Here is a 26,626-nt window from a genome sequence, read left to right on the forward strand (position 1 = left end):
CCTGTCACACAAACCCTCATCGTTCAAAAGCAAAACATGAAAAAGGAGTCGGATTTCTCTTTTCCTTTCTTCTTCCCTTTTCTTTCCCCCTTTAGACTAAGATAGCAGAAATGCATCTGGACGTTCAACTTCCAATAGCTTCCTGCCCATGAACCAACTGACACAAAACAGAATAGCTTGTTAAAGGACAGATTTTTTCCCCTTCAGGGAGCAAAGCATTAACATGTCATTTCCTGACCAGGATATTAAATAGTTTATTTAGAAGAAATGAGTTGAAGAGAGCGATTAAGAGACACAAACTAGACTTCTGTTTTCTTTTAGTGTAGCACCCAGGTTTCATGTCAGTCTGTGTGCACCGAATTTTTTTTTTTTTTTGTAAGTGAACCTCATTAATTACCAGCTAGGTGGTTGGCTTGCTTAAAAGAAAAAAAAAAAATTCTTGGCCAACTGCTCCTTCCCTGAATCCTAACAAGAAGTTAAATGCTAACAGTGCGATGCCAGGGTGTGTGTCTGAGGCAGAGAGTTTTGATTTTGTCAGGATCTGCAACTATTTTGGAACAAAATGAAAAGTGGGGTAGGCGGAAGTGGCCTAAGTGGCAAGGGGTGGTCTCCCAGGCGACATTAGGGAAGACAAGCTCCAGGGGGGGCTCCCATCCATCTGACCCCAACCCCCATCCCACACCTCTTGCCCCCATGCTACATGGTCGGTCAGCTCCTTGAAGGTTTTCCTTCTCTGAACCAAGAAACTGAAAAAAGTATGAGTGTCTTTCTTGCTACCCAGCCAGGCGATTTGTGTCCCCTGGAAGAACTCCTTTCCACTGCCCTCGCTCACTCCTGGTACCTGCTAAGTTTCTGGGGGGCATGAGCTCAGTTAAAGAAAGGGTCCAAGTTCTCTTCCATGTTGACATCTGGCACCAGCTGGTCAGACACTTCCTTAGCACCATATCCTGAATTCAAGACGCTAAAATCTGTAGAAAACCAAGGATGGTCCAGAATTTCCTGCGAGGTCAGCCGCTCTGAGGGCTCCCGCCGCAGAATGCTTCGGATGAGGCACTTGGCCTTGGGCGACAGAGTCTCTGGAATGTTGAACTGGCCACGCCGAATCTTGCTGAAGAGGGAGCTGGGTTCAATGTCATGGAAAGGGTACCGCCCCACCAACATGGTGTACAGCATCACCCCCAGGCTCCACACGTCGGCTGCTTTGCCCGAGTAGCTGCCACTGGTGTTCAAGATCTCTGGGCTTACGTAAGCGGGGCAGCCATGCTTGTCAGAGAGGGAATCGTCATCCCCCCGCAGAATGTAGGCATCTTCCAGGCTTTCCAGCTTGACCCGAGTCCTGCAAGAAAGGAGGAGAACATAAGCTCCTGAGGGCGCTCGGAGACCCATTACCACCAGCATCATAACATACCCCACTAGAGTGTTTCCAAAGGCTCCTCATTCACATTCATTCATTCATGCATTCATCTGACCGGCCAAGCATCACTAATGAGCACCTCCTAGCTGCCAGCCACTGTTCCAGGGCTGAGGACACCCACATGGGTGAACAAGGCTGAAAAGGTCTTTTTGCCCAGCTGAAAATCCACTGGGGAGCTCAAACCTTGGGCAACTTAGCAAACCATAAATCAATTATTATCAGCCCTATGAAAAGGGAACAGGAGACTAAGTAACTTTCTCAAAGTCACATTTGCCTAATGATAGGATACTACAGAATCCAAACTGAGACCTAACCAACCGGGAAACCCACTGCTATCTCTACAACTTTCGGCAGACTTCTAACTAACATGACAAAACGCAGTCCACAAAGACCTTTCACATTACTCGCAAGTGGCCTCACTACAGCCCTTTGTATTAGACATGCAGGATATTAATATCTCGTTTTACAGATTAGAGTATCGAGACTCGGAGAATTTGAGTAACGTCCCCAAACCTGTTAGCTGGGAAATGGAGAAGGCTTGATCCCACATCTTCCTAAGTTGACACTGCTTCTCCTTCTGCTATACCAGCTGCCTCTCTTTAAGACCAGGCAGGAAGCACGGGAAGTTCAGGCAGGAGTGGACTCTTATCATCTGGTCCTTCTGAGTCTGACACCCTCATATCAAGACCAGCTTCTTTCCCTATCTTGGCACAGTGGCTCAAACTTGTAATCCCAGCACTTTGGGAGGCCAAGGCTGGAGGATCACCTGAGGCCAGGAGTTCAAGATCTGGCCAACATGGTGAAACCTCGTCTCTACTAAAAATACAAAAACCTGCCGGGTGTGGTCGTGCACACCTGTAATCCCAGCTACTTGGGAGGCCGAGCAGGAGAATCACTTGAATCCGGGAGCCAGAGGTTGCAGTGAGCTGAGATCGCACTATTGCCTTCCAGCCTGGGTGACCGAGTAAGACTCTGTCTTGAAAAAACAAACAAACAAAAAACCATCTTCTTTCCCAGATTTCCTGCTGCCTCTGTCTTCTATCCTGCCCTTCACGCTCCAGGAGCCTGGTCCTTGACCAGGTTCTAACATCTGACTAAGGTCATCCACACCTTCTGCCTGTGCCACACATCCGTGATTCCAATTTCCCATGTGTCTGTGTGTGAGGGGTGTGTGTGAACAGAAGCATGAGCCCAAGACCCTTCTCTAGCTATCCATCCTACCCCCAGACTTCCCCTGCCATTTAAGGTCCATCGTGGATGCTGACGGGAAAGTAGGATTCTCCAGAGTATGCTCAAGAAAAGAGGTAAAGAAATCCTGCTTTAAACTCCCTGGAACCCGGCATGTATCCCTACACAGTAAGACCTGATGTCATCGTTGTGTATGAAATACAGCGCTCAGGAAATACTTCTGGAAATGAGTGGAATTCTTACCATTAGCTATACCTAATCTACTGTGAGGGCTGGGATGTACAGTGACTTGGTCAAGGCTACGGATGAAAGTCACTGAGAGCTTCCCCAAGCTCCTAGGCCAGCCTCATCTCCTTAGCCCAGGGGTGGGCCTCTTAAGAATTCCTGTTTTCCTGCCCTAATGTTCTTTGAGTGGGAAGTTAGGAATTGCTACCTTCCAGCGCTTGAAACTGAAATCTTCCTCCGACTCTCCTGACTAGGGCACTGCCTCACAGAACTCTAGGTATTTCTTGGGTCTCCTAAACTCAGTTGATCTATCCCATCATCACACCCATGGAGGCTTGCAGAGAGGTGAGCGGGGATAGAGAGGAGTTGGAGTTAGGATTAACACAACGTCTACAAGCGCTGTCTCACTCACGTCTCCTATTTCCTTCATCTCAAAAGTGTACACACAAAGCTTGTGACTCAAGTCTGTCTCCTGCTCTTTCTCTTCCTCCGTCTGCCTGAAGGTCTTAGCCTTTCAGCAGGATCACCACAGCCACCAAGAGTCACAGAAGGGGGGCAAGGTTGAAATTAACCAAAAGATTGCTGCTGGGAGCTCTCTAGCAAAAGGTTCGGTGAAAACCTGGGTTGATTCTAAGACAGCATATTCGGATTACAGGAGTACAAACCTCAAGGAGTGACTACTTCCTGCATTAATTTCCACCAACGAACAAACAGTAGCCATGCTCATGGGAACAGGCATTGGGCTAAGAGCTAGGAAGGCAATTTCCAGGCTAGGCTCCATCTCTCACCTGCTGTGTGGCTATGGCTGAGTCACTCAATCTCTCTGTTTTTCAGCCCTAAACGGAAGCACTGGACAAGGAATTTTTTTTTTTAAAGAAATTTATGTGGTAAAATAGACACAACATAAAATGTACCATCTTAAATCATTTTTAAGTGCACTTCATTGGCATTAAGTACATTTACACTGTTGTGTAAACATCTGAACAAGGCAATCTTAAAGTCTCTGCCAGTCTTACCATTCTGGGATTCTGTAATACCCGTCTCTCCTTTTTTTATGTGCTCACCCACATTCTGTTATTATCTATGTGATACATACTTTTCTGCACCTAATGTTCTACCAAAACAGGAAGAATCTACATGTGCTAATCTGGAACGGAGCTGATTACAAACAAATCTCTTTCGTCCTTTCGCTTTTTCTAATCTAAGGTGGCAGGTGGAACTGGCCCACAAGACTTGCTAGCTGTCGAGATGGGATGGAGGTGAAAAAGTGAAATCCAAGGGGTAGAGGAAGGGAGGAGGAAGGCGGAGGTCTCAAATCACAGGCAGGGTGAGTCCTCTCCACAGCTTCCTATACCCCATTCTCACCCAGTGCAAGCCAGATTCCTCACCCCCAGTTTCACTCTTTTAGCAGCAGAACAGCTATGCAAAGAATTACAACTGTGGAAATAATCGAAGAAAAGCAAGCTCTCTGTGTGATGAGGGAAGGTCCAGTGGAACAAGTGTGGATCTTGGAATCAGAGGGTCCAGGTTTTGCCCAGGTTCCTCTGCCCCGAACTTTCAATGTTGACTCAGTTCATCCAGGTAGAGGCCTAGGGCTTGGCCATGACTGCACGGTGACCACCCAGGGACTCTCAACCATCTCCTGGGTCACACTCCCTCTCTCTACATCCCGGTCTGTTTGCCGTTCCTCACCTGCCTGCTTGGCCCCAGTCCTTCTGAAGCCTTTGCCACAATGTGCTCCCTGCCCCACGGATTATGCTTCACCAACTGTGTGACAGCTCACTTTTGTCTCATCTCTAATGGAATGAAATTTATTAAACTTCATCCTGTCCATCCTATAATATGAAGCATGTCTCCTCCTTTTTCCACCAAGGGTGAGAGATATTGTACACTGACATTTCATGATTTACTATATGTCATTATGGTGATCATTTCAGGACGATCACCTTCCTTCTTACCTCCAAGAGCACATGGGCATGTGGCTCATGTCACTTTGCATCAAGAGAACAACACTTGTTTGCTGCTGTACCTTGAGCACCTAGACAAGTACCTGGCACAGAGCAGATATGCAGTCCAACAACGATAGGGACCGTCCTGCTGTTGACCCAGAGGGAGCTTCAGTGCGCTCACCAAGAAAGGAACAAGGGCCGATACTCTGCCTACCTCACCAGGGTTTAGTGGCAGTCAAGTGAGAGCTCTAGAGAGTATGGGCTTTGTACATGACAGCATCGAGGCGTCTCCCATGGTGATGGCGGTGGGCATAACAGACATCTCTCAGTAAGGGTGGGAGGTAAATATGATTTCAGGGACTTCTCCTGGCTCAGCCTTTGCAGGGTGCAGAGCTCACCACCTCAACTTTTTATGCCAGGCCAAATCTCAGGCCCTTTTCCACTCCTATCCCCTTCCAGGTCACAATTTTAGATTCTGACTTTCTCCTTCACCTCTTCCTGCCTCCAGGGGTTCTCACGTTCAAAGTATCCTAACCCTTCTTTCTGGAAGCCTCAGAAAATGGTTAAGGCCTCACTCTATCCACTGACACTGCCCCTCCCCTGATCTGGAGTTGAGCTTTCTCCTTTCCTACCTCAGATGAGCGCAACAGAATCTATGCCGATACTTGATGAATTGAGAATAAAATTAAAAGACTATTCCACATGCTGCCAAATACCAGCTGTCCCTACCTGTCCTAACCAACACTTCATGCTCTAATCCTTCAGAGGCTGAAATTTTAGTGGGGAGGGCCTGAGTCTGCTTGTCACATTTGGTTCAGCACATGCTGCAGACAGACAACCACAGAAACCAGCCCAAGTCAGAGAGCAAAGCAGTGTCCTGAGACACAGAGACCTGGGTTCAAGTTCAGGCCTTGAAAATGAAAAAGTACCAAATGTCAAATGTCACCTCTGTACCTAATACATGCAAGGCACTTACACGTATAGACTCTTTAAAGTTTAGAGGATCTATTGCCAAGGCAGGTACTATGACTTCTTTGGACAATGAGCCTAATTGCTCAGTCTGAGCAGGCTCCTATGGCTGGCAAGGTGAGGCAGTGGCTGGGTGCTCACCTTTCTCAGGCCTGACCGCATCTACGCAAGCAGCTAGTAAAGGAAACTGCCACAGGGCTGCTCAGTTCAGTAGGTTCCATCAAGGCAGGTAGCACATGTGTTTCCCCAGTGTCGGGGGAGAGCCAGTCCTTGGAGCAGGAGCCTGCTATTTCTCTAGGAGAGAATCTACATCCCAGGCGGGAGAGGAGCAAAAGCAAAGAGTAGCCCAGAGAAAGGATGGGGTGGAGATGCAGCCTTGCTGGCTTCGGCAGGTCATTCTTCTGACCTTGCTTCCTTCTCAGAACACTGTGAACTTGTTTACATCACTCCTAGGCAAGGGTCGAGGCAACTTAGGGTCGAGGCAACTGGTCTGGATTACGTCTTTAAACAAGGACCTTTCAAAATGCATGCCACGTGGGAGGACTGGAGGGAAGTCCGACGGGTGGGGGTGCATTGCAACTCTGGTCACTGTGGACTAGCTGTGTAACTGCAGGGGAGCTGCTGAAGGTCTTCGGGCCTTGGCTCCCTCGTCTGGGAAACAGGCCTCCCACTCCAGAGTCTCAAGACTATGTATGGGGAGTCCCTGGCGGGGCTCTCGCTCACGTCAGAAATGGGAGCAGAAATGAATGAACAGTCTTGCAATGGCTCACGTCCTCTCACAGTCTAGGGATTATGAATTTTCCAGGCAAAGGAGTCGATTTCCATAAAAACCAACAGACACATCTGTGGACCTAGTAATTCAAATGCCCCACCAGTCATGCAGGCATTGAAAAGACATTTACTGAGCATTTACTCTGCTTGAGTTCCCCAACTAGGCCCTGGGGAAGCAGGCATGACAAGGAACACCCGCCTTCTCAGTATTTGTGAGAATGAACTGTAATAATGCAAGTACAGTATGTACCGAGGAGCCTAGCCTGGCAGAGCTGCAAAGAAATGGTGGCAACAATAATTACTGATCTTATTATGAAGATGAACCTTCGCCTGCACTCTAAACCCAAAAGCCTAGTGGAGAAGACAGGTGAGGAGGCATGAAATGCAAGCCCCGGGCATATGGTGGTGGATGTGAATTCTCGTTCCTTCCTGGATCTTTTGCACTTGTTCCTCCCCCGGGCTGGAATGCTTTTCCCAGCTCTGTGTCCAGCCCAGTTCCCTCGCTTCATTCAGTCCTGACTAAGGTCATCAGGATATGCTTCCTGGAAGTGGTGGTTCAAGAGATAGTCCGAGAAAAATAAACACTACCCAAAGTGACCAGGGGTGGGGGGTTGGCAATTTTTGTGACTAAAACGCTGTCAGTGACAATGGTTATCTCCAGTAACTTCTCAGGGGAAGAGACATCTCCCAGCCAGCCACCAGCCTAGGGCAGGATTGGTTTGGCCAGAGAAGCTGGATCCCTGCAGACCTTTTGCAGACTGTGCCTGGCATAGGAAGAGAACAGCCTGCTTTGCTCTCAACCTGCTGAATGAACAAGGCTTACACGTGGGCAGCCTGTGTACTCAATGACGGCCCAACCCAGCGCCAGGCCTTGTGTCACCGGATCCCGGTGCCAGGTGAGGAAGCCAAATCCAGCAGGGTGCGGTTCCTCTCCCAGCATCTGTGGAGCAGCAAAGATCGACACTGAAAGCCCTGATTCTCCCCTGCGCTGCCCAACACAGGCTCCAGAGCTCCCTTGGACCACTAATTTGAAATACCAGTGTGGTCCCTGGTTCTTTCGGCCTCAGTTTCCCTTCTGTAAAATAAGAACAAATAGCTACAGGGCCTGGAAAGGGCTCGTCTAGCTTCAGAATTCCAGATTTTAAAGTTTCCTTTAATTCTTAAGCTATAGTGATTACAACACACCATATAATATCCTAATAAAAAGGATAGTAACAACAATAGAAACTATGTGTGAAGCATCTACAAGATGCTGAGATTATTATAGCCTGCGTCCTTGTTTCTCAGAACAAAGTCAAAGACAAGTATGATATATGCATGCTTCCTAATAAATAAGGAAGTGGAAGCACAGGGAATTAATGCCCGAGGCCATACACAGAGACACTGAAGAAGCTGAGCTCTGAATTGACGTCTGGACTCTAACGCCATTGCCCTTTCCAAAATACATTCTGGCCCTAAAATCACTGATTTACCCAGGATCAAAGAAAGAAAAACTCTTTTGGGGATAGGGATGGAGTTTCACTCTTGTTGCCCAGGCTGGAGTACAATGACACAATCTCTACTCAACGCAACCTCTGCCTTCCTGGTTCAAGTGATTCTCCTGCCTCAGCCTCCCGAGTAGCTGGGATTACAGGCATGCACCACCACACCTGGCTAATTTTCTATTTTTAGTAGAGACAGGGTTTCTCCATGTTGGTCAGGCTGGCGAACTCCCTACCTCAGGTAATCCGCCCACCTCAACCTCCCAAAGTGCTGGGATTACTTACAGGTGTGAGACACCGCGCCTGGCCAGAAAGAAAAACCTTTAAAGGGAGACCCTGAGATGATGGAGACAAATCTGGTGCGGTTTATTCAGCTCTAGATCTGGTGCAAAACCATCCCACACATAGCTAATTGCTATAGCTCATGAGGTAGATACAGGTGGTCAGACCTGCCCATTTATTAGGTGAAGAAACTGGGGTAACAGAACGCGGATGTGACTTGTCCAAGGCCACCTAGCAAGCAGCAGAGCTGGGATTCAAACCCTGGTTTTTAACTCCAAGTTTAGTGCTCTGTCCACAAGATCAAAAATATTCTCCACAAGCAAATCATGGTGTGCTTTTAAATCTTTAAAAAGCACCCTGGGCTCCTGGCAGGAAGAGGTCAGGACAGGGTGGGTCAGGGTGGGGCTGAGCTGGGAGTTCAGCCAAAGTAGACCTGGCAGTGACGGGAAGTCCGGTGGCCTAAGGTCAGTGAAATCCAGAGAAGTCACTGAAGGCCGTCCGGTCAGGGGGTCCAGATAGGCTTAAAGATCAAGCGAAAAGGTCAGCTGCTGCCATGTCTGACCTTGCCCTGATTGTTACTGAAAAAGGACTCTTGGAAGTCGGGCCAGTTGCAAAAGCCAGAGTCCCACAAGGGGCGACTGCTACCAAGGGTCTGGGAAGGACCACCTCGCACCATGGGCACCATCATGCCGGCATGGCAGCCACACTGGAACTTCACAGGTCACTAAACGATGCCAAATCAACTGTCATTCATTTAATTCTGGTTCATGTATGCACAGATTTCTCCAGCAGTCACCTCTGAGAGCCACGTCTGCACCAGGTCTTGTAGAGTCAGTAAATCACCCCAACTCCTACCTCAAGTGGTGCACAAATCAGCAGGGAGAGCCACAGGTAAGCCACAGGGGAAGCAAGTCAGGGCATCACGGTGGAGGGATGTGTTAGAGGGAGGAATATGCCTCTCATTATCTTACACTACCACACGATCTGGGAGGTGGGTGTGCCCACATCGATTGGATGCAGGAGACTCAGGCAGCTCAGACAGGTGAAGGAACCTGCGCACCACAGGGATGAGAAACCAAATCTGACGCAAACACTCGGGTGTTTTCTGCAGCGCCATCTGTCCAGCCCCGAGGGAACCCCATCCCTGTCTGCACGGGGGGCACATTCCTGCCCTTCACTCCCCATCCATGGTGCCTGGACAAACAGGGGAGTCACTGTACCCGAGCGCCTTCCCACGCCCCCATGCAGACAGCACACTCGAGCACAGCCTGCAGGCCGCACGGGCTTCGCAGAGGAAGCCCATTTCGTCGCCATAGGAACAGAAAGGGAAACCCAAGAAAGAGGATTCCATGCTGCCAGGAATTCCTCATCGATACTCCATTCTCTTCCCGCATTGAGACATTTAGCCATGGCTCCTGAAGAATCCCTCCTCCCCCAAATCAATGGATTGGCCTGTCTGCAAAGCTTCCGCAGGCTCAGTGCTGGCCAGGGGCACCCAGTGATGGGGTGGCTGCCCTGCCTGTTGGCTTAGGAGTGCTTTAGGGTCCAGAACTTTACAGTCTTTTCCAGGGGTGAGGTGGGAGCTTACAGAGCTCAGGAAGGCCTGTGAGCGCATCTCTGCACCCACTCATAGGGCCAGATGGAGACACACTTGACAGGGAGACCCACACAGGCTCGTGGAGACGTGCACTTAGGCACACAGTGAATGAGGTCGAGTTGGAAAACCTGGGTCCTGCTGTTGGCTGTGCCACTAACACATTTGGGACCTTGAGTACGCACATTCTCCTTTTCATTTTTTGTAAAAATAAACAGGTCGGGTTTAAACTCCCACTTATTGCCCACACCTCTTCAATCCTGCTGCCACAGTCTCAGTTTGAGCCACTTCTTCCTGGAACTCCGGCCCGGCTGCTACTAACGAATCTATCCTTTACATACGCTTCCAGAATCACAAATATGTCCCTGCCCCTGCCCTCCAGAAAAACCTTGCAATGGTTCCTTCTGGGCTTCAGGTCAAGTTGGAGGTTAGGGGTATGTCTTTTAGGCCCTGGACCTCAGTTTTTCCATCAGCCTCATCTCTGTCCTGCCCAGGGGACCCTCCAGCAGCACAGCCCTCCCTACACGTGGTTCTTTGTGCCTCTAGGCTTGACTCATGCCTTCTGGGACCTCCCCTTCTCTACTATGGCACTCAAGCCAACCTCATGCAGGAGCTGATCACCTCCTAGAGGTGACCATTCCCCAGGTGGTACTCCACCGTTGGAATTGTTAAACGCTTACAGCTAAATAACTGTTGAATAACGATTACGTCCATTAGGCAAGGACTCTCTTATACTGATTCCTGTACCACCAACACCTATCACTGTAGGACAGAGTACGTGCTTCATAAACATTTGCAAGATAGAATGGCCCCCACATCTCAGACCCTCCTAGCTCCAACATTCTATCTGGAGTGCAGGGCATCTAGGCAAGACTCTGATTAAGCAGTGCAATGTCTAGAGTCCAGAGAAATTTCAAATAGACTGGGCTCTGTTCCGTGATTTAGAGAAACTCCCAAGAGTACTGGGTAAAAAACACATTGAAAATGAGTTTCCATCCACTGCCTTCCACCTTCAATATCAAGATGGATTTTTCCTATAATATTCATGCCATGGGGACATAAGGGGCTGTTTGTATATCCATGGCATCCATGGTCACACATTCCTAAGTACTTACGATACTAAGCCCAGTGCTAGGCATGGGGAATAGAAAGAGAAGTGAAGCCCATTGTATGTTCCGGGGGGTACAAAAAACTAACCCCACAGACTGGCACAACAGCACATAGGACTGCCCATGGGGCTGGCTCATTGGTGACCCAGTCTGTGACTACTCAGGAAAACTGAATCGTGAGCCGCGTTTTGACTCTGGCTAGTCAGGTCCTCCTGGTACACACCGGTTGCCTAACTGCATGAGAAAATTCCTTCTCAGGGTTGGGCAGAAGAGAGAGTATTTTACCTGTTGTCTGCTTCCTGGAGACAACCTAGTATTTGAGAGCATAGGCTCTGGAGCCAGGGGGGCTGGGTACCAACCCCAGGTCTGCCACTGGTTGGCCATCAGACTTTGAGGCTCAATTTTCTTATCTGTAAAATGGTGAATATAAGAGTATCTTGCTCACTGGGTTTAAATTGATTGATTTAAATATGGTAGCTAATAAGAATTAAATTTGTGAATTACATGTTATGGGTGAAACATATGGTGGGCCCTAGATATCATTTCATTGAAATGTAGGTCTCATGAGAACAAGATTTCTGTCTCATTGGGCTCTGTACTATTCCCAACACCAAGAATAGTGCCTGGCACATAATAGATGCTCAATAAATATGTGTTGACTAAATAACTGAATCTATAGATTACTGGGTTATGAGGCTCAAAGACATCACAGGATGCACAATAGCAATAATGACATTTCTGTATTCAAGTACCTGCAGTGCACCAGGCACTGTGCTGGGCAATTATCAATACATTGCTTCTTCTCATGATTTGAGAGAAGGCAGGCCAAGACAGGGCTAAATGAAGTAATAAAGAAAAATCTCACCACTGTGCCTCTGCCTGGTTTGCTTGGGGACCCACACTAGCCCATCAACTAGTTACTAAACACAAGTGGTAAGCAGCCCAGCAAGAAACCCTGCTGAAGAATACCTACTATTTAGTCTACTTATGAGCATGGAACTTGGAGGAAGCTCTCCCCTCTCTAACTGTGATTAGAAAAGCCCTTCATGAATAAAATTACAGCCTGCCATAGACACTGAAAACAATGTCTTAAATAAATGTCACTTTTGCATAAATCATTAAATTATAATGGGAATGATGGGTAAATCTCTCACTTGATGGGAAACTTTGAAAATAGCTCTCTTTGAATGGGTATCTCCATAAGGGATGTATAAGTTTTCTGGGCTCCCACTCATTCCAGGCAATGACCTAGATGCCAATGTTCTACTTACCCTGCTTCTCTCTTTCTGTCATTAGAATTCAATCTGAGCTGCTCCCATTCAAAAAAAGAGACATTTCTTCAACAAATAGAAAAGCCCAACCTGTTCCAGGAGCAGTGAACACGAGACAGCCTATGTCCCCAGAAAGCTCCCAGCAGGGGACAAGCGCAGTCTTCAGATACACGCACCATCAAAATACAGATGAACTATGATGAGGTGAGGGAGTGCTATGGGACAGACAGCACTGATCCACCCTGGGAAACAGGAGGTTTGCCCGCCTTCCCCAAGGGTTGACAATCTCTTGAGTACATAAAGAGGTTCCTCATAAATAAGGGAATTTCAGAAGCTCCATTTAGCTTCAAAGCAAAAACGTAAGGTATTTTCCCAAACTACAAAGCGCCTATGACTTGAAAAAAATGTACACAGCTTTTAACGAAAGAAAAGCTGAGCCTGGTCTCCAGCACTCGGATACCTGCCCTCTGTACTCTGCTAGATATTGAGACCTCAATGGAGGCGGGAGCAACTTGAAGATCTAAAGGAAGAGCCAGTAAAGATACTAAGAGCTGAGAAAGAGAGCCTTGACCTCGGTTGGTAGGGGAGGGAGAAAGGCCTCCACCTCACAGGGAGGCACAGGTCTGTGAATCTGGGCAGGTGGCACTTACTATACTGAAAGCCCCCGGGGCCGCTGAGTTCCTGCAAAGAGTCGCAGCGTTCACCCTGCAGAAGCAGGTACTGACTGGCTTCCCCAAACAAAGGAAATGAAACCTGTCACGTTGAGAGATAAAGATCTTCTACCCAAAGAAGAACCATGTAAAGAGGCATGTTTCTCAGTTCACATGGGGTACTTCTGTGCAAGAAAATGTCAACCCTGAACTGAGAGTGGAGGCAGAGAGTGGCGGGGGGCGGGGGGGGGAGGCAGGAAGCCTTGAACCTAGAGAGAAATCCAATGGGCACAGGCAAATAGGGAGTGCTGTGGGAACAAGGCCCCACCCACCTTCCTTGGGCAGCACAAGGGTGCACCTGCTCAAAGGGCTCCTCACATCCTGAGTGAGCCAGGGAACTCGGCCTGTGACCACAAAGCGACACTGAGTGCAGAGGAGGCTTCAGTCAGCAGGAGCTTTGGTCCGCTGATGGTTAACTGTGTGCCAGGCATCAGGCTCACTTGTGTTAACATATTTAATTCCATGAGGGAAGTCTTGTTATTTCCACTTTGCAGATGAGGCAGTCTGGGCACAAAGCTTAGGTAACTTCTCAAGGTCCTTTCCTGATAAGTGCAAGAACAGGGACTGGAATCCAGACAGTAGCTCTGACTCTACATAGAAGTAACGGGACTTTTCCCAAGCTCAGGCCTTCCCATGAATTAAAATGGAATTTGATGGGCTTGAAACATGGGCTTCTAAGAATAGTCTGATCAAGCAGGTCATCCCAATGCCACAGTGTGGTGAGGGGGAGGCGGAGGGTACAGGGCACGTACTTTGGGGATGTGGGTACTGCCTTCTATCAGATTCAGAGCCCCAAACTGCAGGGGCTCTACAAGCTGGGGCTCTGAATCTACACACAGACCATCTGAGATGTCGCCGCAGGAACTGCGGCTGCACAGGGTGTGTCCAGGTGAGCTCAACTGGGGTTGGCGATTAACTTCCTCAAAATGCCTCTGGGCCCTGAGGTTCTCCTTTGCAGCAGTATAAACAAAAAGAACTGAGGCTCTGCCCTGCAGAATCATCCCTGGGAAGGAAGCAGCAGCAGTCCAAGGCCTGCAACACCAAAGCTGGTCCAGGCATGGTGGGGTGCAATCCTCCATTCCCTACAAGTATGTGCCTACTTCGGAGCACATACAGTCAATGTGGCCTTGCTGAGCCTCAGGTTGCAGACCAGAGGCACTTGACCTTTGGCACCAATTTAACAATTATAATTAAACCAAACAGAGAGGAGGATGTGGCCTAAATCTGAACCCCTATATCACGAGGATGCCACTCTTTACAGAATAGGCTACCCAAGAGAGCGGCTTCATTCTTCGTGAACCTGCTGAGTCATGGGAACTGCTCTCCCATAATGGTACATTTCACCAATGACTCTAGGAAAAGCTGTCCCTTAAAGAGCCCGTGCCCTGCCCCATGACTCACAGAATCATCTCATTTAATCCTCACAACTGCCCAACAGGAATGCCATTATTATTTCTGTTTGGAGGAAACCGTAGCATAGAAACAAATGATTTATCCAAGGTCAGGTAGCTAACAAGAGCCAGAAGTTAAACCTAAAACTCAAAGTAAAATGGAAACAGAAGACTCTGAGCTGCTGCCGTTTATACCCAGCAGCACAAGGCACACTGGCATCGGGTCCAAACATTGGGCATCATCTGTGTCTGCCTGCAAAGCTACCAGTGGGGGACAGGACTGAAGGCGCTGGCAGTTCCATTAAGCGTGTTTCCACGGATGGCCATGGATGGTGCACAATCGGAACTTTAGGCAGGAGGAGTCATAGGCAGGTTTTGTTTCACACCTCAGCCAATGTCATATGTAAAACCTGCACTTCTGATCACTTTCCAGATCACCCGAGTACGAGAAGCCATCACTGAGAGGGAGAAGACTGATACACCAAATGAAATGGTCAGAAGATGAATAAAGCAGCACTTCACAAATTTGCTTCTGTGCTTTTTCCTCATGGGACCAATACCCAAAAAATTGGAAAACAGACATCGACTCCATGGTGTAGCTTTCCAAACGCCTTTAAAATTTAACCCATTGCTTCCTTACACTTTCGACGTTGCTGAGAGAGAAGGAAGCCTTAGCTCCACTTAAAGGGATGCAATTAGGATGGAAGGTGAGGGTGACCAGTAGCAAACATAGAACCAAGGAGGTCCTGGACCCCTGGTGCTTGGCCACACACTCTTCCCGCAGGAAGTGCTGGTGATGTGCTTCACGTAGGCCACCAGGCAGGCCAAATAAGAGAGAATTTGCCAAGAAACTCAATGCTGCAAGGAGGCAGAGAGGGAGACCTACGTTGTAGGACAAAAAGCAGAAGTTTCGCATTCTGGAATCAAGAGGTTAAAATACAAAACGATCAGAAGAAAAAGGTGGGTAGGCATGATTCCCCTCTCACAAAAAGTTGATAGTTGAGCTTTAAAAAAACAAAAAAGCTCCTATCAATCAGTCAGCTACCGATGAGAACACTTAGGATGTCCTTGAAAACAGAAGTGACCTTCTCAGGGCTGCCCAGACAGACACTTGTCATGTTCCTGAAAGGCAAGCCCACTGGGACCTCACACGGCTTGGGCTGGAGGAAGAGCTCTAGAGGAAATGACAGGATTTCTAGGCTAGCTGCACCCTCAGACTGGCTGTGCTAATTTGAGCAAGCAAGGTGACCCTGCCATGGGGCCCAGTAACCTTACTGATCAGAGGCAAGAGTTATCATTTTCTCCAAGGGCATAAGCCTTTCTTACAGGGCATAAGCCTCAAGGCTGCCCATGGGGCAACAGGGCTGCACGGCCACAGGGGCTACTACACATGCCACCAGGCCGTAGGGACTATGTAGCCCAGCTCCCTAGAGTCCTCTACATTTTCTTTTTACCTTGGAAAATACTCTTTAAAGTGAAAAAGGATTTTGCTTTGGCATGTTTACTCCAGGGGATTGTTTTGGTTTCACATTCACATTGGATACGCCTTTCTGGTTCTCTCTGGACAGGGTCAAGCTCTTTCACAAAAGTCAAACGTAACTTCCAGATGGAATGTCAGAGACACACACTCCTAGGTTGGAAGCTTCTTCCCTGGGTCCTGGGACATCCAGGATTTTGACTGTGTGACACATCATAAAGGAGAAGCAAAGGCTGGGAGTAAACGCCCTGCCACAGCCCTGGTGAGACCTGACGGTTCTTCCCTGGCTCCTAGATAGCTGTGTACACTGGGGTGTGCTCTCACCTCTGGAGTTCTGCCTCCTGCCGCAAAATAAGAGAGTGCCACACAGACTCTGCAACCTCCAGGTTTTCCTATATTCTATGACTTGGGGACCTCCCCCCTGCTCTACTCATTTGTACAAATATGTATTAACTATGGGGGTGCTATCCCCAAATTCGCTGTTCCTTCTATACTCTTTGGTGCCCAAGAGTTCCTCCCTATGGAAACACAATCAAAGACAACACTTAAAAACACATATCCCTGGCCGGGCACAGTTGCTCACGCCTGTAATCCCAGTAGGCTTAGGTAGGTAGATCACCTGAGATCAACAGTTCGAGACCATCCTGGCCAACACGGTGAAACCCCATCTCTACTAAAAATACAAAAAAAAAAAAAAAAAAATTAGCCTAGTGTAGTGGTGCGCACCTGTATTCCCAGCTACTCGGGAGGCTGAAGCAGGAGAATCGCTTAAACCAGTAAGCCAGAGGTTACAGTGGGCTGAGATTGCACCACTGTGCTCCAGCCTGGGGAACAAGCGCAATACCTCGTCTCAAAACAAAATAAAACACAGATTCCTGCGAGAGAGGTCATTTGCTGTCATCATGCCCTCTGGCAGACAAATGACTTTCTTAAGAGCTGACTTACTAGTGAATGCGGCCTTACTTCTGTTCCTTCCTGTCTGTAACTTTGGGACTTCACCATGCTGCACTTCAGGGCAGTCATCTATACAATGGACATGATGATACTTCCCCAATAGGGAGAGATACTTCCGTTAAACTTTAACCTTACGGTAAGAGGTCAACAAATACTACCTCTTACTTTCGTAGGTTCAGTTATGAAATCTCCAAGAAAGTTGGAACACAGAAGGGTAAAGAGGATACTTTCATCAGTATTCTGTTGGTGGTCAACATATATTCATCTTCCAAATGAGAATATTCAAAGAAGCACATAAGCCCATGTTATAAATTGAAAAGACCTTAGAGCCAATATAACATACAGGAGGAAACAGAAGGACGAGAAAGATGAGGCTGGTGGAGGGAGGGTGGAGTCAGATGAAGGACCAGACCAAGATCACACAGGGTATGAAAGGCAAACCAGGGTACATCTCCAGGCTCCAGCGGCAGAGGCATGTGAGCTGAAGAGGAAAGGTAAGTGCGGCTCCACACTGCAGATCTTCCAACAGCTGCCCCTTCTCCGTTTGTTAATAAAGGTAAAGGTGTCCACAAGCAAAGATCAGGATATGAGCTGGTCTCCATGTTATGTGGTGCCTCCTGAACAATTCTGGAACTACGGGTGAGCAATGAATGTAGATGTGTTGCTTCCGTCCCTCTAAAACTCATATTCTTAAAAAGAAAAAAAAGTGCTTGAAGGAGTTCTTATATTCAAAATTGGCTGCGAAAGAAAGCAGGGCCCTAGCAGGGTCTGCTAAATGGAAGGTAATGAGTTAATGGCATAACCTAGGTGCCTGCATCCTGTCCAGCTGTCTCTTCAAATAACCAAGACCTCTGCAGAGCCATGCATTTGCAGCAGCAGTTTCCTCACCTGGAACGTGGTCTTCCCCACATTGCCTGTAATACAGTCATCTTTCGAGTCTTGGCTCCAAAATCACCACTCCTATAAAACCTTCCTTGATTCTCCAAGTCCTAGGCAGAACTGACGTATCCCCACCACCCCAGTTCTCATCCCACCCAGCACAGACCTCTATTCTGAGCTGGTAACATTTCCTTTATAGGTCATTGGCTATCTAATTCATCTAGATGTTAATAGTACTGAGAATTGTGACTAATACATAATATATCTTAGGTAACAGCTACAGAATTAGTGCAGGAATAAATGAATTATAAATGACTGAACCTAGGTGCTGGGTGTTCTGCAGGTAGAATTTTCAAAGCCCTGCCTTTACATTGAACATGTGGCCAAGGTTTGCAGCCACCTTTGGAATTCATGACACCTAATCATACGTGTTCATTGGGTCACAGAAGAGCCTGGTCCCTGCCCCTTGAGCACTGGATGACACCTTTAGAAGAGTAGCTATTTGTTTTCCAAGAACACTTGAAAACTGCAATATTCACTTCCTTTTGCCCTCCTAAGATTCCTTCCCCTCACCTGGACCACAGTTAAAAAATGTCCATGCAAGGCTTTTCTAGCAAGCTGTTGTTAGGAGCAGTCCATCACAGTACCCAGGTCTGGATAGGAATTGGGACCTACCTTTCTTCATCCTTAAAGATGAATTTCCGCAGCTTGAGGTCCCGCAGCACCAGCCCCCCGTCGTGGCAGTGGGCGACTGCCGAGGCAATCTGGTAGAACAGTCTGGCTGCCTCCTCCTCTCTCAGCTTCTTGCAGGTGCGGACGAAGGAATGCATGTCCCCATAGCTTCGCTCAAAGAACACATAGGCTTTGGTCTCACCCAGGAGAATTTCAGTGATTTGGTTGATGTTACTGTGAGCAGACAGGCAGAAGCATGGTGCCAGGGATTCCTGGTAGCAGCTGATCTCGAACACCTACGACAGGATTAGGAGTAGGACCAGAGTCAGAGGTGTCTCGTGTACAACCACAACACAGAATCCTGCACCTCCCACAGGCATGGGCTTTTGAGATGACAGAAGATATGCTGAACTCGGACCCAGACCATATTGGTCCTGCCTCCTACTAGCTGTGTGGCGCTGAACAAGTCACTTGACCTCTCTGAGCCTCCAAATCTTTATGTATAACCTGGGTAACTGCTACCTGACTCACAGTGTGAGGAGGATTACATGAGAAGATGAAGGTGATAGTGCTTTGTAAATTGTAATACAGTACCCAAATAGTAAGTTTTATTATTTTTCTCTCTAGCCCAATTGCATGTTTATAGAACTAAGGTAAAATTGGAGAGAAAGTGACCTCAAATGACATCAACAACACTGTACTTCAAAAACAAAAAAAAAAGAAAAAAAAAGCACATAGGCATTGTATAGCATGTGAGCAATTAAGAGATTAAATAGCTAGATGATGCCGAATGGTCTCTAATTCAACACTTTCATTTTACAGGTATAGAAACTGAGGCTCAGAGAATGAGCCAAAACTCAAGCCCCCAGTGGCAGAGGCAGGAATACAATACAATCCTTCTTAATAGGGAAATAGACTTGCTTCTTCCTCCCTTCCCTCCACAGATATCTAACTCAATGAACCAGTTATGCAACGATTTTCTATGAATCAAAATTAGCCTGTGAAATGCCAACTCACTGCGGGGTTGCTTAAAAAGAAAAGGCACCATCAATACCTTTTGAAACAGACCTCACAGAAATTAACACTACAGAGAATTTTTGAGGTTATTAAAAAAAAGAGCTTTCATTCATTTCAAGACCTCCACTAAATCAGGAATACAAGTCCCTGAGTTTGGAATGTGTTTTTTCTATCTGCCTGGGATGTGGGTAAGATGAATCTATTCAGTGTGTGCGTGAACCAGGGGCATGCGTGGGTGAGCTTCGCTGGAAAGCATCTGAGGCAGGAACGCCCTGACGATACACTGCATGCTATCAGCACACAATCATTCAGCTGCCTAAATCGCTTTTTCACCAGCTAGAGCATAGTTTCTTTGATCATCATTTTGCAGTGTGGTGAGAAAAACGCTGGCCTGGAAATCAGCAACCTTGAGGCACTAATCCTGGTCCTGCCACCAATAATCTGGATGAGATGGATAAAGAGCTTAGGGTTACAGGACCTCCCTCCTCTTCATGAAATGAAGATGTTGATTTAGAAGAGTGTTAACCTTTTTGGGGGTTCTGATGTCACATAAAATCTGATAAAAGCTCTGTTCCCTCTTAGCTGATGATGCCCATTCTCAAACGCATGCACAATTCTGGATTCAGTTTAAGGGGATTCACAGGCTTTCTGAAGCCCATCCAAGGCCACAGACTGCTATTTAAGAATCCATGAGTTAAGTTGCTCTAAGCTTCAAAAAATTGAAACAAAATCTGTGAGTCAAACAGGGATGTAAAACCTCAAGAGAGTTGGTGCTAACCCGGCCGAGGAAGCAGAGTTAACAGTAATGTTGTGAATGAACCATAATGAGGCATCTCAGAAAAGCGGCACAGCTGCTGCCACTATAACCTAGAATTTAAGAAAGAATACTGCAACATCTCCAGAGACCACAAATCACACAGTGATACTGTCAAATGATGACCTAAGAGCAGTGACCTCAGAGGCCTGTTCAATTAGGAATCTGAAATGCTTGAATCAACTCTAACATCCCACTGCAGGCGACAGAAACCTAGGGAAGCCTCAAAAATTTCAAGGAGTAATAAGCTTTGCAGTGGCCAACGTAAACACTGCGTTATATAATGAGGATGATGTGCTCTGAAATACCATGTCGCAGCTTCTGCTGCCAGTGCTCACAGAGTTATGATTATATATAGTCTACTTCCTGTTTCCAGGTGCATTTACAAAACATAAAAGGTGACTTTTGCTCAGTACTTTTAGTCTATTATTCTGCTCCACTGCTGAAAACCTGAATGGAGACAGAATTAAAAAAATAATAATAACATATTTGTGGCATCTTCAAATGTAGCCATATCTTTTGTAGAAGAGACCAAATTCCAAGATGGTGGACAGAATATGAAAAATAAAATGAATGCTTCTGTTTTCCCACATGAGAAGAAGCCAAACTTTTATTCGTAGCTATCAGAGGCATTTAGGGGCTTGGACTGATATTTAAACCATCATCTTCAAGTGTAAAATCAAGCCACAAGCTTGGATAGCAGCTTCTTCACATGTTTAATTTGGAGCCTTGGTTATGTAATGTGACAGTTCAGATAAGGCAGTAAGATGAGGCCATCATTAATAACATTTGCAAAAAAAAAAAAAAAAGAAAAGAAAAGAAAGAAAGCACCCATTCTGCCAAGATAGTAACTGTCAGTCTGCACAGTAGTTACCAGTATTTCCATGAAAACACACAGCTAAAGGCTCCTTCATTCATTTGTCTAGCAAAAGTAGGCACATGGAGACAATAAGCAGGCTTGAAATGACTCTGGAATGTCTATTCCTCCAAATAGTGTCCTATAGAATTCTCTACGCAGCCCTCTATAATAAATAGCATCTTTACATTTGATCTGTTTTTGCAAAGAATTTTTTTCATTGGTCAACACACAGCTAGGAAACATGAACCTTCTATTCTAAGACATCATAAGGAACTGATTCAATGTATAGATTTCACTGAGCCCTAAAGTAAGCTAACAGACCACAGCATATATATCTGCCAGGGCAGTTCATGGAAGCAGCCTTATAAAACTCACTTGGAGCTTCTTAGGATATATACAACTAGGCTTGCCTAAGAAGTCACCCACATCATCTTTGGTAAAAAGTCAGGAAAACAGAAGCTGCTGTGTCTTAAAGGGATGACCTCTGTCAAGCAGAACAATGACACTGCACTTAAATCCACTTGCAGCCACACTGTAACTAGTGAAGGGCTGATTCAATCTTTGCAATAACTAAACCAGCAGATTAAGTCCAATTTTAGGCCAGAGTGCAAGTCTGCAGATGACACTGTAAGCTCAGCCCAAAGTAAAATACGTCTTGAAAAATCTGGAGAAAGAAAGAGCAGAGGCCAGAATCACCTCTGATTTTAAACAAAGAAGTAACCGCCAGATGCCCCTGCAGAATTTGGCTACAGAGTCCCTATACTTAAAAGCATTTCCAGCCTTTGAAAAATATTAAAATGCTGTACTGAAGCTGAGCAAAAGGAATGAAAATATTCACTGCTGGGTGATTGTGCATATTTCACACAAGAGTGGCAGTTCTGTGGAATTCATTCATTTCAAAGGATGACTATCCTATTGTGCAATCTTGCAGGACTTTTGAGAATTCAATCCAGCTACTGAATTTTGGTTAACTGGGCACAGTGGCTCTGGGTCTCAATAACTTAGAGAAGATGCAAAATGCCAAATGCTGAGTACAAGCAAAGGCCAACATTTAAAGAGTCTCCGATTTCCCCCTAAGGTCTGAACTGAACAATCGCAAAACTGTCTAGAGATCTCTACTAAATCCAAATTTTACAATGAAATACTCCAGTCCACTATGAATTAAGGCAAGTCCACAAAGTAGACCGTGGTGAATGGCAAAAGTGTGATGTGTTATTTGTGGCACAACCGTGGCCAGTGCCCATTTCGAAGGCAGAATGGATCCCCTACTCCCCACTCTCCCCTTCCCTCGCCCCCACCACCCCGCAAAACAACAGTGAGCAAATCTAAAATTAAGTGACAATGAATTCTTGGTCTACGTCCAATCCTGGGTAGTAGTATGCTCTATTGTAATTATTTTCTTTCTTGCAATTATTTCCCCCTCATCCACTTGTCTGGGGCCCGGTGGGTGCACACAAAGATACACAGACACACATGTATATTAAACCAGTCACTGTTCCGGGTTAAAGACACAAAAAAGAAACTGAAGTGTCCATCTCGGTGTTAGCACTGCAGATCCCCAGGGCTGCAAACGGGACCCTCTTAACCTTACAGGCAAAGGTGTGTGTTCAGCGGGGAACGGAAGAGGGGGATGAGCAGGCAGCAAAGTCTAGAGATGAGGAGAGAGACCAAGACCAGAGAGAAAGACTCAAAGCTTTCACTATTCACCAGAAAGTGCGCCGGCTTTGATTTCCACCCCAACCCTCCATTCAAGGCTCCAGGCTGAAGAAAGGTCTTTGTAAACTCCTTCCCTGCCCTGGGCCCCTGGGATCAGCAGGAGGGGGCACCTTTGTGTGTCTGTTTTAAAGGGCACCTTCGGAACAAAGGTTTAACACCTGCCCGCTGCTAAGAACAATGGCTGCGAAAGAAACGAAGTCATCACTCCTAAAATTACCGGGGGATTCCCTAATCCTTGTTGGAAGAGGAGGGTACTAGACACGGGAAGAAATCCCCCCGGGCAGCGAGACGCGGCCTCGCGCAGAGAGCTGCTCCTGGAGCCTCCAGAGCACGCGTGTCCGTGGCCCCCGCGCAGTCCCGCCGCCCTCCCCTCCGCGGGCTCTCCCCGAAACGCCCCCGCTGCAGCCCGCCCCATTGTCTGAAACGGTCTAAAAACTTCGCAACTTACGGAACCCGAGCAAATAAATAAGTAAACCCATTTAACATGGCCACGATAATTAATCCCACGAATCTCCCTCTCCCAGACTCCAGGGCCTGGCGCCCTCCCGCCCCCTCCAGCCCCTTCCAAAGACAAAAAGCAACCCCCCGGCCCTTTACCTTGCACACCAGCTCCTCTCCGCTGTGCAGATGCACGGCACGAAAAACGTGGTCTCCCTCCAGAGGTTCCAACAATAAGTATTTCCCGATGCATGAAACGCAATGCGACAAGTTCGGAGTCTCGGGCGGGCTCGGGGAGCCGAGGTTCGGGCTGAAACTCTGGCTGGGCTCAGCGGACCTTATAGACGACAACTCTTCGAAATCCTGGGTTTTGTTCCGCGATCTCCCATATCTCGCTATTGTGATGGGGGTAGACCTGTGTATGTTCATGAGTGTGAGGATCGCACACGACAAACAAACAAAAAAAACCCGCTGGAGAGATGAGTCCCGGCGAGTGCGGCTGCAGGCGCCTCGGTGCCACTGGTTTTAAAAAGGATCGAGAGGGGAGGGGGTAGAAGAGGGGCTGCGCGGAGAAGAGTTAGAAGCACCCAACTGGGCGCCGCCGCGGGACACCTCGTCTGCTCCGAGCCTGGCTCCCGGGGGTCCAGGGTCGGCAGGCAACTCGGGTCCTTTTGTTACCCCAAAGCAGCCGGGGAGGTGCAGAATCGCCGCACTTTTAGTTTCTCTGTGTGTGTGTCCCCAGCGTGGGTCTGGATGAGTAACCGGGCTGCGAAGGTGCGGAGCTGCAGCGCTCCGGCTCCCGACGCTACCCGCAGGCCGACTTCCGAATCGCAGACGGGGCGGAGGAGCCCGCGGGAGTTTGTGCAGTCTTCGGGGCGCGCACGGCGGCGGCTCGGTCCCAACGCGTTGGAAACCAAACAAAAAGAGAAAGGAAACAAGCACTGGTCTGCCGGCTGGCGACGCACGGCAGCCAGAATCCGCGCTGCACCCCCTTTTTTGGTGGAAAGGGTGGGGGGCGTGGAAGGGGGGGTGCGGGAGAGGGCAGTTACCTACGTTTTAACTGTAGATGGCGTCTGAGGCTTTTCCAAGATTCCAAGCTCTCCAAAAATTAAACAAACAAACAAAAAAAAGAAAAATAGCGAGGGAGCATTTAACTTGGAGCGGTCAGCGCTGCCAACAAAAGATGCCAAAAGCTGGGCGAAGAGTTGCGGCGCCGGCTGCGCGCAGGTAGCGACCGCGACAAAGCCCTGGGCTCGGCCCGCCGCGCGGAGGTCAGCACCGGCTCCTGCCGCGGCCGCTCGCTCGCGTCCGGGGTCTTCCTCCAAGCGCAGCCAGACGTGCAGGCGAGAACGAGGACAGATCGGCGGTCTCCGCTGTCGCCAGCACGAGCTCGCGGGGTCCTGCGGGAGCTGCAAGAGGGGCTGCGTCCCCGACGCTTCCAACGCGCGGCAATCCGCTGCTCCTCTCCGCTGGAGAACTGGATCTCGTCTGGAAGAATTCGCAACCACTCCGTCTTTTTCTACCCCGAGCCCAAATTTGCCCGGCGGGGTTTGTTTTGGAGAAAATTGACGGCTCGTCTCCTCCTTCTTTGATTTCTTGCTTGTCCCCCCAGAGAAAAGCGAGGACCGTGTATTTAAAAATTAAAGGGGACGGCCGACGGTGCCCGAGGCCAATCCCCGCGCTCAGCACGCCCGCATCCCCCGGCGAGGCGGTATTAATAGTTACTTACGTGGCCGGGGATCTCGGAGCGAGCGGGGCCGTGTGTGCGCGTGTGCGCGCGCGCGCCTCGCTCGCGCTTGGTCTCCCCATTCAATGTCACCGACACATTTCCACGGAGCCTCCGCCCCCCCGCCGCCCCCGCGACTGGCTCGGCCCAGAGCCGGCCCCGCCCCGCCCCCGCCCGGGCCCCCCTCATTGCGCCGGCCGCCCATCAATCAGCCCCGCCGCTGCCAGTCCTCGGGCGGCTCCCCGCGCCGCTGCCATTGCAGCTCCGGGCCGGGGGCGCCAGCACCGGCCTCGCAGCTCCGTGACTCGGCCGGGGAGGTAAACAAAGTGAAATATCCTTCCGCGGCCCGGGGCCCTGGGCGCTGCACTCCGGGTCCGGACTGCGCGCCCTGCTGCCGGCGGCTGGGCCGGGGTTACCGGCGGCGACTCCTGGGCCGTTCCCCCAAAGCTACTCCGGCGGCGCCGGCCCCAGCTCTTCGTAGCTCCTTCATCCTCCTTGTGCTTTTCCCCAGAAAGCCAGGCAGGCTCTGAGCTTCGGACCCCAGGCTCAGAGGTGGCCCAGAACGAGGAGCTGCTCTCTGTTTTGGAAGAATGTGCTTGCATCGGTATTGCTGCCTGGAGTTTCGAGAATTTTTTCGTAGTTATCTCTCCGACATCCTTCTCTCCATTTAAAAGGAAATCCATTGCTTGCTTTTAGTTGGTGACACCGCCTGCCCCCAACCCCCACAACCTGGGCTTGGATTTCTAATATTTTCAGCAGAAGAGGAGCTGAAGGCATCTTTTGACTCAGGTCAAATTTAATCACGAATTCTTCCCTTCCCAGGGCACTGCCCGGAGGGCCTTGGAGCCCAAGCTAGACAAAACCTTGCACCCACACCTCCAGGGAGCGCTGTTGGCTCCCATCCAGGGTGCTGGGCATCCTGAGCCCTCTTTGTTAACCAGGTGAAGGCTACAGTTTTCTGCGCCCCACTCCCGACCCCGTCCCGCTCCCCGAATTATTCTTAACTTCCTTGGGAGATTGCAGTCCGCTGGCTTGGACAGGAACACAGGAGGACAGGGCGTCGAACTCAGAGGCTTCAAACGCCAGCCATGATCTAAGATATCCCGGTGAACAAGAAGCAATCTAGTAGAGGACAAACTTAAAAAAAAAAAAATAATAATGCCAAGGAACTGAGAGAGGGGACTTGGAGCGACTCCTGGAGCCCTCTGAGCTTTTGCAAGGGTGTAGTGTAATTTTCACTGGAGGAGGGGACTAAATTATTTATATTGCCCACGGTGGGACACTTTCAGTAAAAGAAGGGAGCTATTTATAATTATGTCCACTTGGGACAACAGAGTCCCTCTAATGATCAGGAGTCCTGGGAAGGTGGCCAGAGATGGAGAAGACACTGACTTTAAAGCTGCCACCCAGCAGCACAGAGTTGAGAGGAAGGTTAGAAAGTGGCCCGTGCCTTCTAGCACATCTCACCATCCTACTCCCCAAAAACCTGCCTGGGACTCAATCTCAGATCCCAGAGGAATAGATCTATTTCCCTAGGCGATCACCATGACCACTGACGGAGCAGGGCCCCCTAATCCAGTCTTAACCCAGGAAGACACTTGGCCTGTGTCAGGGACAGACTTGAAGCAACCTCTGCTGTTGAGTCAGAAAGAGAGGTGCCTGGCCTTTTCTATGCAGTGGCCAAGAGAGTTTATAATAATTGGGGTTAGGAGACCTGTGT

At 48.6% G+C, this 26,626-nt stretch overlaps 2 protein-coding genes across 3 annotated transcripts; both read right to left on the bottom strand.

Annotated features, from left to right (window-relative positions):
* Positions 1-316: 316 nt before the first annotated feature.
* TRIB2 (tribbles pseudokinase 2) lies at positions 317-25,093 on the bottom strand. Of its 2 annotated transcripts, none has more exons than XM_032294081.1 (4): positions 24,234-24,814; positions 23,340-23,595; positions 18,340-18,632; positions 317-1,336 (listed from the first exon to the last, which is right to left on the bottom strand). In XM_032294081.1, exons 3-4 carry the CDS (start codon positions 18,492-18,494, stop codon positions 868-870), a joined length of 624 nt encoding a protein of 207 aa, XP_032149972.1. In that variant the 5' UTR covers positions 18,495-18,632; positions 23,340-23,595; positions 24,234-24,814; the 3' UTR covers positions 317-867. The 2 variants fall into 2 exon arrangements, with proteins under 2 accessions (XP_032149972.1, XP_032149971.1); XM_032294080.1 differs by lacking the exon at positions 24,234-24,814 and adding an exon at positions 24,910-25,093 and having other exon boundaries at positions 327-1,336.
* LOC116562014 lies at positions 25,092-26,626 on the bottom strand. Its single transcript, XM_032294082.1, has one exon. It carries the CDS (start codon positions 25,587-25,589, stop codon positions 25,092-25,094), a length of 498 nt encoding a protein of 165 aa, XP_032149973.1. The 5' UTR covers positions 25,590-26,626.

Source organism: Sapajus apella, unplaced genomic scaffold (assembly GCF_009761245.1).
Source record: "Sapajus apella isolate SASKATOON/1434 unplaced genomic scaffold, GSC_monkey_1.0 scaffold31, whole genome shotgun sequence".
Lineage (NCBI taxonomy): Eukaryota > Metazoa > Chordata > Mammalia > Primates > Cebidae > Sapajus > Sapajus apella.